Source organism: Oreochromis aureus, linkage group 10 (genome assembly GCF_013358895.1).
Source record: "Oreochromis aureus strain Israel breed Guangdong linkage group 10, ZZ_aureus, whole genome shotgun sequence".
Classification (NCBI taxonomy): Eukaryota; Metazoa; Chordata; class Actinopteri; order Cichliformes; family Cichlidae; genus Oreochromis; species Oreochromis aureus.
Window position 1 is genome coordinate 17885848 of NC_052951.1, and position 12878 is coordinate 17898725.

At 38.7% G+C, this 12878-nt stretch overlaps 1 protein-coding gene across 1 annotated transcript; it reads left to right on the forward strand.

Moving 5' to 3' along the window:
• Positions 1-1118: 1118 nt before the first annotated feature.
• Positions 1119-2087, forward strand: LOC120442350 (olfactory receptor 1500-like). The gene has a single exon (XM_039618772.1). It carries the CDS (start codon positions 1119-1121, stop codon positions 2085-2087), a length of 969 nt encoding a protein of 322 aa, XP_039474706.1.
• The last annotated feature ends 10791 nt before the right edge of the window (positions 2088-12878 follow it).

Below are 12878 nucleotides of genomic sequence, written 5' to 3' on the forward strand. Positions count from 1 at the left end.
GAAGCGCTTTGTAACGTGATGTTTTGAAAGGGTGATATAATTAAGTTATTATTATTAACAATAATAATATTATTTGTAGCCACAATCCTTTCTGAAATCTTAGCAATGAATGGGAATTATGAGATTGACCTGTAGCTGTCAAGAAGACAAGGGAAAAGCCTAATTGTTTTTTTTTTTTAAGTGGGTGGATAACATTTGTGAACCCAGGCAGTCCTGTACAGCCACTGTGACCTGCTGTATGGCTGACACAAGATGGTCTGCCTTGAGTTTAGTGGCCCCCTACTGGGCCTTGTGTTAATGTGGCATGCACTTTGACCTAGAACAGGAAGTCAGCAAGAACAGGAAATGAGCAATGTTAGTTGGGGTTCACATGTGCTGAAGGGGTCCTGTAGTTATCCGCTGCAATCCTCTTTCTTGTTTATGCCTTTGAAAGCACTATGAGTACTTGTTGACTTAAGAGTATAGAGCAATATTTTAGCAACATTTTGGTATGTTTGTGTTCTAAAGCCCAAGTTTGTGTATTAGTATATTGCTAATGTAACCATGTATCATGTATGCATAGGATGACCTATTATATGAATATGTTTTTATCTTTTATTGCAAGCCTTGACTTGCTGTAGCGCAGATAAGGGACTTTGAAGGACCCTTGCTAATGGTATTCTTATATTTAACATATTGTAACTTCACTTCTCTTTGCTTTAACATTGTAGTAGTAGCTATGCGATCCAACTTAAACATTCCCAAACAGATGCATACGGAGTTGTAATATATCATTATATTAATCACCTTACTATTGTATTCCAGTTTTTATGTTTCAATTTCACTCTGATTCAATGGTGCATGGCGGTGCAACATAAAATAAAGCACCTGGATATTGGATGCTATATCCTGACTCCCATATTCTTTTGAATGGAGATTGGCTGGCTGCTGAATTGTGTACCTTCGCATACATGCACATACATGAGGAGAGGAGAGCAGTAGACAAGAGAACAGAGCACTGCTATAAGTATCAGAGCACAAAGTTGCTCTGCTTCTATTTGTAGCTAGCCTTCACAAATAGAGGCTCCCTAAAAAAAAGATATAGAGCACAGAGAATTATAGAAGATTAACAGAGGCTAATGGAATTGCTGAACTCAGCTGCTGAGAACAACATCACCTTTGTGCGACCTGCATATTTTATAATAAGTGGTTTTATTGGCATACCTAATATTAGATATTATTTTGTCTTTCTGTGTTTTATTTACATTCTTGCAGTGATGGGAAACACATTAGTGATCACTGTAATAACACTGGATCATACCTTGAGAAGTCCTAAATATGTTGCTGTTTTTAACCTTGCATTTACAGACCTGTTAAGTAGCTCTTCTTTGATGCCAAAGGTTCTTGACATTTTTCTGTTAAACCATTATTATATTTCCTACAATGACTGCTTGACTTTCATGTTTTTCAGCTTTACTTTTTATGCGATGCAGGCTTTTAATCTGGTTGTAATGTCATTTGACAGAGTCATGGCTATCATGTACCCGCTGCACTACCAAATGAGAGTGAGCCACAAGCTCATTTTATCTTTGATCGCTTTTTTCTGGCTTTTTGCCATAACTCTTATACTCACTGAAGTTGGCCTTCTCACAAGACTCTCTTTTTGTAAGTCTGTCATTATTGAAAGCTATTTCTGTGATCATGGTCCTATGTATCGTCTTGGCTGTAATGATGTCACCCACAATCGTGCAATTTCTGGTTTGGCAGTAACTCTAATTCTTCGGTTTCCACTTGCATTTATCGTGGGAAGTTACTGCTGTATTGGCTATTCTTTGTCAAAAATTTCTACATTCAGGAAAAGAGTGAAAGCTTTCAAAACCTGCACAGGTCACCTTTCATTAGTGGCAATTTATTTCCTTCCTATTACATTTGTGTATATCTTTGGGAGTGTAATACATCCAAATGCTAGAATCATAAGCCTTTCTATTACCACTGCATTGCCTCCCATGTTAAACCCGATTATCTATGTTCTTCAGACACAGGAGATCAAAGAGGCATTAAAGAAGTTGCAAACTAGAGTGCAGTTTAGAATTGCAGCAAAATACTGATAAGGATTTGGACTTGAACTTCTGCAGTGCCCAATACCATGTAATGTAAACGTTTTTTAAAGCTGAAAATGTTGACCAAGTATTTTATACAGAATACTGCATCTGAATGCATTTTAAGACCCATACATGGCTAATGTATTAGTCTTCATATCCAATGTTAAAAATACTGAAGTATGTATTTTTCACTGTAAATCAAAATTATAAAGAAAAAAAAGAACAAGTTTAAAATATAGACAGATACAGATTTTCTGTGACCAAAGAAATTGTCCTCATGTGTATCTTGTTGGAGTAACCCCTTAACATGTCGATGTAAGTCATACAATGCAGTGCAACACATTCAGCTATTCTTGTCACGGTTGGAGAAAAACAGGACTCAGGTGCGGAGCTCTGAATGAAAGGCAGTGTGTTTATTAACAGTGGCAAAGGTTAACAACAGTTCAATGTGCAAAGTAGTCAGTCGTGTCCTCCTTCCTGTGCTCGTGATTCTCCTCCATCACTGTTCCTAGTTGCACACAGAACAGCGAACAGTTAATCACTCATCTGGCAGGCCATACTTTTCTATGCGACCGGTCCGAAAATACTACCAGGCTTAGTGCAATACTCAAGCGCTGACTGTCGTTCGGCCTCGCCATTAAGTAGCTCTGCCTAAGATGGTGCATGATTAAAGGCAGCAGGAGACCCAATCAGTCGCAGGTGTGGCGGCTCCAGAGCGGCAGCACTTCCGGGTCGGATGTCAGTCGTTGCCAACAATCGCCAGGGAGACGGAGAGAACAAAAAAGAGAGGAAAAAACACACATTTCAACCTGACAATTTTTTCAGATATTCAGACACTCTCCTCATATATTCTTCTACAACATATAGCCCCCACCCCTCCCAAAACAAACAAACAAACAAACAACTAAAGTTGTGAACTTTGTGTGCAAATATTTTTTATTCTGACTTTTATGGACACAGAGTATTTCTATTATTAAAAATGACTAAATATGTTAATCTATATGATAGATTTTAAACATAATTGTCATCACATAAAATTTTAAAAATGCATATATTTAAAAAACTGCCTTCTTTTTCTTTCATTTCATTACCATGCCTACCTTCACGAACTGTACAGGTTTACATGTATCTGCTAATAATACTAAGTAACCGATTCATAAAATACTACAGTCTCAATTCAGTTCAATTCAGTTTTATTGATACAGCGCCAAATCACAACAAAAGTCGCCTCAAGGCACTTTATTTTGTAAGGTAGACCTACAATAATACATGCAGAGAAAAACCCCAAAATTATATGACCCCCTATGAGCAAGCCCTTTGGCGACAGTGTGAAGGAAAAACTCCCTTTTAATAAGAAGAAACCTTCGGCAGAACTTGGCTCAGGGAGGGGCGGCCATCTGCTGAGACCTGATGGGGTAAGTCTAGAAACAAAACAGAAGTTAAAACTTTCTGGAGATCCTTTATGTTATACCAAGTTAGTAAAACCAAAGTGAAAACAGGCTAGAAGGCACCAACAGCACACACATGGTTGGACAGGTTTCATTCAATGGCTTGAATTAGAAAAGATGAGTGAGGCCTTGCACACAGCAAAGGGCTACACCCCCTGTGTTGACTCATGTGTCATTCATGCCCCTATCGATATCAGATAATGAGTCATATATATATACTCCTGTAACATCATAGCAATGAAAAACTAAAAAAAAATCAAAACGATAAAGTATTCCATTATCCTCCAGTACCACTCTACACATCAAATTTTGAATTTCTGGGTATTACAATAAGTGCCATTTAAAGGGAGTAATACTATCCCAATTAGTGAGTTTTAATTTAAAAATGACAGACTGTAGTTTGTCTAGTGAAGAGGGAAAATCTAGCTCAATAATTTAATGGAGAAAGAAATAGTTTTTGTCGATTTTCCACTGGTGTGTAATACATCCAAATACTAGGATCATAAACCTTTCCATGACCATTGTATTGCCTCCCATGCTAAACCTGATCACGTATGTTCGTCAGATACAGGAGATCAAAGAATCATTAAAGTTGTAGCAAACTAGAGCGCAGTTTAGAATTGCAGCAAAATACTGATAAGGATTTAGACTTGAACTTCTGCAGTGCCCACTACCATGTAATGTAATGTAGTTGTAGAAGCAAGAGTTCCATCTAAAATTGCAGCAAAATTATTAAAAAGGATTTAGACTTGAACTTCTGACGTGGCCTCTGCAATCTAATGTAAAATCTAATGTAAAAGATGGTGCCAATCATGGCAGATGTGTTTGCAACGGGCTACTGACACTAACTTTATTTATTGTTTATTTAAGTGCTAATGAGTGTGACTAATATTCAGTGCCTGTACTCAAGGATCACATACAGCAGAGAAACATTTTGGGATATCGAAAAAGTTCACCATTGGCTCAGTCCAGACCTTTTGGACTGCATCTTTCTTCTGTGCTGGGCTCCCACAGACTCCAGCTGTCAGGCCGCAACAGCCCCGGGCTGGTCGTCAACCACCCAAGAAAAGAAGTGTGGCAAGAGAGATGGGCTACATGCCACGCTGCCTAGCCTTTTGTTAGTTAATGTCCGCTCTCTCGTGAGATCAGAGAGTGCTGTGCTCTGATTTTTACGGAAACCTGGACTTGGGCAAGCATGCCAGACTCGGCCAGACTCAGCTACACACACACTCCGTGCATCCTGGAGACCACACATCTGCCTTAGGTAAAAACAAAGGTGGCGGTGTATGCGTTTATATCAACAGCAGATGGTGTGTGGACAGTGAGGATCTCAACTGGACCCATAACACATGGCAGATCATCAAGAAGGCTCAACCACGCCTCTTCTTCCTAAGGAAGCTGAGAAAACTTCTCAGCAACTTTTACTGATGCACAGTGGAGGGTATCTCTACAAACTCCATCACAGTGTGGTATGGGAACAGCACCACTCAGGACAGGAAGGCTCTCCAGCGAGTTATTAAAACGGCACAATTCATCTGTGGAGTACCCTTCCCACCACTACAGGACATTTACAACACTCGGGTCAGGAAAAGGGCACACAACATCATCAAGGACCGCACCCACCGACAGTTCACCCTCCTGCCATCTGGCAGATGCTACAGGAGTGTGAAAGCAAGGACACCGGACTAAAACAGGTTCTATCCACAGGCCATCAGGCTACTGAATCACTGACTTATTGTCAAGTGATTACCCCTAACCTGTAAATTTGCAATTTTGTACATCTATATTAACTAGAGGTGGGAATTTAACGCGTTAATTGCGATTAATGAAAATAATGCGTAAAAAAAATTAACACATTTAATCGCACTTTGCATTCCAAGCAAAGGGGAACTTTCAAAAGAAAATTTCATTTCAAAAGACTACCCGACAGAAACCTTGATAAAAGCGTGGTTTTGTGCAAAGGCGTTTGCATACCACCAAAGTACTTCAACCTTACGGTACCATCTAAATCCAAAACATGTTGCAGTGAGCACATAAACTGTGGGAGCTGTTAGCGCTAGCAGTTTGAGTACCAACAAAAGGTGTCGGCAGGCCAAACTTGATGGCTTCTGGCTTCAGGACCAAAATTAGTAAGTCAACATTGTACAAACTTACAACTTCTCTCACAAAATAAATTGCTCTGGAATGTAGACCACTATCAGTGGTAGAAGAAAGGGGGTTAGAAAATGAGCTACAGATTCAGATGAGGAAGCCTATGGGCAGAAATCTGTGCCATCAGAAACTGAATTTGAATAAGTTAAATTTGAATTTGAATTACTCGGATTGAATCTGAATTGTAACTTGAATGAAAGCTTTTGAAAACTGAATTTGAATTAGTCTAATTTGAAATTGAATTTATGGTTTGAAAATGAATTGATTTGCTTTGAAACTGCATTTTATCCTTTAAAAATTCAGCTCTCGAATAATTTCAGATTCACTTCTCACCATTCAGTTTCAGTTCTACAATTCAATTTCAGTTCCAAAATTCAGTTTTTGGGACTTACATCCGGTTCCGGTTCAAGCGCAGATTAATAGAACTACAGACTGATAGCGTTACTGACGGAATCTACAGCGTCTTGAGCTGAATTAAGACTTCAGAAGTCATTCGTCATGTCGAATGACCAGCGGATAAACTCTCAGGTTGGTAATAAATGTATTACATGTATAAGAACAAGCGTCATGTTAACAAATGATAGCCGTACAGTAACCTTTATGCTTATTGTAGCTGCTAGCTAAAAACGCTAATTTAGCCTAGTTTGCCCTGAATTCAGCTTTGACAAACAAATATGATCGACTGTTTCTAGTAGAAATCCAAAGTTGTCATCTTGTACCCTGTCAGAGCCCTGTATGCTTGCAGAGATCCCTACAGTAGGGAAACATGCAAAACGCTGTCCAAACCTTTGTATTTTAGCTTTATTTATGTCTTACACAGCATCCCAACTCTTTAGCGAACTTAATAACTTTAGCTAAAGTGAATAGTTAGTCTTATTCATTAGTGCAGCATTACTGGATCACCTCTGTTTGAAGTGATATAATATGATATACAACTATCACTGAAACAGCAAACTTTGTAAATAAACAACACTTCTCATTCTCTAAACGTTTGGCCACAGCTGTAGATTACACTATCAGTGCTTGTTCACTCTTGACAATAATTACATTTCTAAATTCTCTTTGTGCATTTACAGGTAAACAATATCTAATATTTTATCTAAATGACTGCTTTGTCTTTGAAAAGGTGAAGAGCCTGAGGCCGGTGACACTCCAGTTCTACTCTAAGTACATCCTTACGGTGGCTCACAGGACAAGGCGACATTCCTGTCCTGCCAGAAGAGAAGAGAAACTTCAGAGTCTTCATGAAGTTCAACCAAAACCTGTCATATGGAATATGACAGGGGTCTCAAACTCCAGTCCTCAAGGGCCGGTGTCATGCAACTTTTCCATGCCCCTCGAGGACTGGAGTTTGAGACCCCGCCGTATGGTGTTCATGCAGTTTTCTACCCCACAGTTACAACATGTCTGACTGCCTGTTCAGCATATGCAAAAATATATGATGAGTTTAAGCATGTGATGACAAAGGCCTTCCATTATGGTGTTTGTCATCACATGTCACAGACATCTGGATGATCATTTGGAATAAACAAAAAACAAAAAACTTGTTACTTCATCTTTTATCTTTTATTATTGTTCTTATTTTACATTTTTCATTGTTAGGCATTGGGTTTATTTGTAGTAGTCCTTTCCAGCTTCTCTCCCTCTTCCATATTACTGTGTCAGCTTGTCAGCATCTATTTGGGGTTGGGAGTGGAACAGAAAGTGCCATTTAAACCAGGAGAGGTTCTTATATTTCAGAAGAAGGGATTAATTCAAAAGAAATGACCTCAATGCCATATTTTATTTAGGAACCCTAGAGAGCACTTTGCAAAATAACACATTCTTATAATTTTACCCTCAGATGAGCCAAGCTACGACTGTCAGGGAAGGTGATGTAGGTACAGAGCATGTGAGAGTGGTTAAGTTAATGTCTCTTGTCTAGATGAAGGCACAGGAGGGATCAATGGCACGGCGTGAGATTCAGTATCTTCAGTCTTCAGTGGACACTCCATTTCTGGCACAAAACACCTGTAAAAGATGGTCGATTTAGGAGGTGACCCGACAACTTCAGCCTGTCAAACATAGCAATGGAGCAGTATGTTTTAAAAAAAACAACTAATAAGCATGCACTCAGTACCCTAAGAATTATTATGGTAGTTAAACACAGTGATAGTTGTATATCATATTATATCACTTCAAACAGAGGTGATCCAGTAATGCTGCACTAATGAATTAGACTAACTATTCACTTTAGCTAAAGTTATTAAGTTCGCTAAAGAGTTGGGATGCTGTGTAAGACATAAATTAAGCTCAAATACAAAGGTTTGGACAGCGTTTTGCATGTTTCCCTACTGTAGGGTCTCTGCAAGCATACAGGGCTCTGACAGGGTACAAGATGACAACTTTGGAATTCTACTAGAAACAGTCGATCATATTTGTTTGTCAAAGCTGAATTCAGGGCAAACTAGGCTAAATTAGCGTTTTTTAGCTAGCAGCTACAATAAGCATAAAGGTTACTGTACGGCTATCATTTGTTAACATGACGCTTGTTCTTATACATGTAATACATTTATTACCAACCTGAGAGTTTATCCGCTGGTCATTCGACATGACGAATGACTTCTGAAGTCTTAATTCAGCTCAAGACGCTGTAGATTCCGTCCAGTAACGCTATCAGTCTGTAGTTCTATTAATCTGCGCTTGAACCGAACCGGATGTAAGTCCCAAAAACTGAATTTTGGAACTGAAATTGAATTGTAGAACTGAAACTGAATGGTGAGAAGTGAATCTGAAATTATTCGAGAGCTGAATTTTAAAGGATAAAATGCAGTTTCAAAGCAAATCAATTCATTTTCAAACCATAAATTCAATTTCAAATTAGACTAATTCAAATTCAGTTTTCAAAAGCTTTCATTCAAGTTACAATTCAGATTCAATCCGAGTAATTCAAATTCAAATTTAACTTATTCAAATTCAGTTTCTGATGGCACAGATTTCTGCCCATAGAAGCCCTGTGTAACAGGGCACTGAGTCTTTAAAGATCAGAATCCACCGTCAGTGAGACAGACTGCCTGCTGCAGTGGTGGTCCAGTCAAGGAGGGACCCACTCACAGCTGTCTGTCCTGCCCCGCAAGTATTTGATTAGGCCTGCCACTTCTGTCCCATGTGAGAGACTGTTCTCTCACATAATAACAAGAAAGACAGCTGCTTTGAGCTCTGAAAATGTGAACAGGCTAGTTTGTCTAAGTAACTGGCTGAAAGAGATGGACAGTAACTAGAATGGAGGTACTGTGAGTCCAATGGGTTTGTTATTTTTTGCACTAAAATGTTCGATGATCACACTGTTTTAGACTAATGTACAAAATATGTTGGCTAAGGTTACTCAGAGTTTAAAGGTGAAGCTGATCAAATAACATTTTATGTTTCTGCCATATTTTTTAAGAAGAAAAACTGTATTTTATGTTGAAAATGTTATTATTATTATTATTATTTAAAGACAATACCATTTTGAGAATGTACTTAAAATAATGCTTTATTATTTTTAAGTCTGCCTAATTTTGGCTGGGGATATTATTTTTGTTTGTCTGTTTTGAATTGAAATGCAGTTTAAATGCTATAAATTAAAAGCTTGAGTTTACAATATTCATGTCCATGTCTATTATTTGTTCTGTCACCCACTAAAATACTTTTAAATTAAAAAAAAAACATTTGTTTTTTGTTTTGGGGCAAATTTTCTTGTGCGATTTAATGTGATTAATTGAGATTAATTAGTTACAAAGCCTATAATTAATTAGACTATTTTTAAAATTGAGTCCCACCCCTAATATTAACCTGTAAATTTGCAATTTTTGTACATATCCTTACATAAACACCTCAATATTGCATACTCCGTATATATTATTACAGTGACAGTGTTGCAAATACTTTAAATTCTGATTATGCCCACACATAAGCTACATAAGCTACAAGTGCTACAAAGCACTTGTTTTACTTATTTATTACTTTTGTTTCTAGTTGTGTGAAGGGAACCTGCAAAGTAAGAATTTCTTTGCTCTCTGTAATTTGTGTTTTACGGTGTACATGACAATAAACTTATTGAATCTTGATTCTTTTAAAGCTGTAAACGTAGGCCAAGCATTTCATACAAACTACAGACTATAGTAGCACATGTAGCAAAAACATCAAGATTTAAAAATCTATAATCAGTAAATTCAGAGTTTTCTGTGACCAAAGAGATTCTACTCATTTGTATTCATTTGTACTCATTTGAGATTTTTTCTATTTAAACAGAGTTTTTTCCTCCCCACTGTCACTAAGTGCTTGCTCATACACTCCAAAAAAAGGAATTGGGTGGTTGTTACATTTACAAAATTCAAACTTGTAATGTGAACAAAATAATTTCATGTGGTGAACGTAATTAAATCATGTAGGATCTGCATGAAAGTCAGCAACTTAATTTGTGTCATATCATCTCAACAAGATTAATCTAGTAAGAGTGGTTAGTTGCCTGGACTCACAAAATTCACAAGATCCCACAAGAGTTCAAACCACAGGAAAATCAGTAGGGTTAGAAGAGACAGACAACCATACACACACTACGTATATGCCTTCGCTATTTATTATGGTTTAACCTGTAAAGGACAAAAACGTACAGAAAATTCTATATCAAGCCTTGTAATCATAGCTTCCCTATTTTTTTGAAGTCTAGATTGACAGCTCGCTGGCACAGTGGTTAGCACTGTTGCCTCGCAGCAAGAAGATCTTGGGTTCAAATCTGCAATCTGGCCAAGTTTGCAGTGGGTTCTTGCTGGGTACTCTGGTCAGTTAAAAGTCATGCAGTAATTAGGGTTAGATTAATTGGTGTTTCCAAAATACCTGTGAACATGAGTGCAAATGTCTGCCAATTGTCTGTCTCTCTGTGATAGACTGGCAACCTGTCCAGTACTCTGGCTCTCACCCTATCACATCTGGGATAGGCCCCAGCCTCCCTGCAACCCTGGTAAAGATAACTTCCACTCCATCCATCCTCTTATTATAAATCCATTAACATTTTATGTTAACCAGACTCTAGACTTTGTTGAACACTCCAAAAAAAATTACTCTTTAAATGAACTTAAAATAATCATGGAAAGGATTTCCACATTAATAAATGGCTTTCTATTACGATTAAACATTTTTGTCACAAAAGCAGACTTGATACACTGACTGAGAACAATGTACAAGACTTTATTTTCAGAGACAACGGGAGCAAATAGGAAGGCTGTCCTGAGAGGCCGTGATCGGAACCAAAGGAGCTCTGAAACAGAGGGAGAAGCAGTTACTCGCAGGAAAAGGAGCAGCTGACTAAGGAGAAAGTGACAAAGGTGCTGTTGGCTTAGATGCAGGGCCACGCTGAAGAACTTCGGGGAGGGTTTCCGTGGGAGAATCGAGAGAGGGGCAGTGAGTTTACTGAGTTACCAAGAGCGTCGGGGCTGTAAGGGGGACAGGCTGGTGAAGCGACTGGATGATGATTTTCTTAATGAGAGCTGACGACGGAGGTGAAACGAGGAAGCCAGCGCTGGAGGAAGTGAACAACAGAGCGGTGAGTCCAGGGCGGGATGGTGCGGAGACCTGTGCAGAAGGAAGCAGAGTTAAACACAAAGACAGGATGAGAGCAGAGTAGAGCATTAGACGAGGCCTAGTTACCACAGTAGGTGAACAAACTGGCAAGCAGGCAGCGCTGGCTTAAATAGTCCTCCTGTAATTGGCAGCGGTTGGGGCTCAGGTGCAACCCAGGTGGCTCCGCCCAGGAGAGTAGCCAGGGAACCATCCTGATGACAAAATGCATAAAGCCCCTCAGCTGCTCCCACAGACCATGACATTCTCTTGCAAATCATTAACGTATTGCATTCATTGCTTTTAAGAAAACTTGTGTGTGATACATGATTTGTTTTGAGTATCTACCACAACACTGTTATTGAGATGGTGATACATTTAAGTGTAATCCCTGAATTATGCTTTTGCAGTGAAACTAAGTAGAGCCTATGCAAGTTCCATTGGCAGCATTTATGACAACATGTAACTGCATATGGAGGGAGGCTCATGTGAGGTTAATGCTATTAATTTACAGAAGGGTTTGTGTTTATGACACCTGTCTCCCACAGGCTAAAACTTAAAAAAAGAAGAAAAAACAGACAGACAAACATTCACACTCGCACCAATGGGCAATTTGTAATTACTAATTAACCTAACCCCACTATGTGCATGTGTGTGAACTGTAGGTGGAAGCCATGCAAACTCAGGTAGAACGTCTCGGCCAGTCGAGCAAAATATAATGTTCAACAGAATGAAAGGCACAGGTCAGGTCCATCGTCAGGTAAACACAATATTCACCTATATTACATTACATCAAAATCTTGCTGGACACTCTAAGACTAGCTGGGTCTGTAAAATGAGTAATATGAATTTATATTAATCACTATTTATTAACCACTCATGTGTTACTAATTGGATGTATTCTAATTTCCTCCATCTCAATTCAAGTAAAACTGAGGTTCTAGTGCTCGGCCCAAACATTCAAAGTTAGCCAGTACATCAGTCCCCTCGCTAATAACATCAAATCATCTGGTTAAAAACCTTGGTATCCTTTTTGATACCAAGATCAGCACTTGAATTTTGAAACTCATATCTCAAAGGTTACCCAGTCTTGTTTCTTCATCTGAGAAATATTGCGAACATCAAACCTTTACTGTGAGTCTATCATCTTGAACTTTTAGTACACACTTTAATCTTCTCCCATGCTGATTATTGCAATTCACTTTTCACGTACATCTCTGTTCTTTCATAGCTCATCTCCAATTAGTTCAGAACGCAGCAGCAAGGCTGCTAACAAAAACTAGAGGCAGATGGGGCTCAGGTGTGAGCCACTATCAATGATTCCCTTCACTGGCTTTCAGTGAAATACAGAATCCACTTTAAAATTCTGTTATTAACATATAAAGCGCTACATGGACAGGCCCCTGCTTATATAGCAGGGCTTCTAACACCTTATCAATGCAGCTGGCCTCTCGGATCTAACCAGGGCCTTCCACCAGTGTTGGGGAGTAATGGAATACATGTACTGGCGTTACGTATTTAAAATACAAAATACTAGTAACTGTATTCCGTTACAGTTACTGTTTAAATAGGTGACAATCAGAATACAGTTACTTTGTTGAAATAAATGGAATACACGGTC

Coding starts and splice junctions, on each gene's coding strand:
- LOC120442350 (XM_039618772.1), top strand. CDS start 1,119: ATGGAATTGCTGAACTCAGCTGCTGAGAACAACATCACCTTTGTGCGA.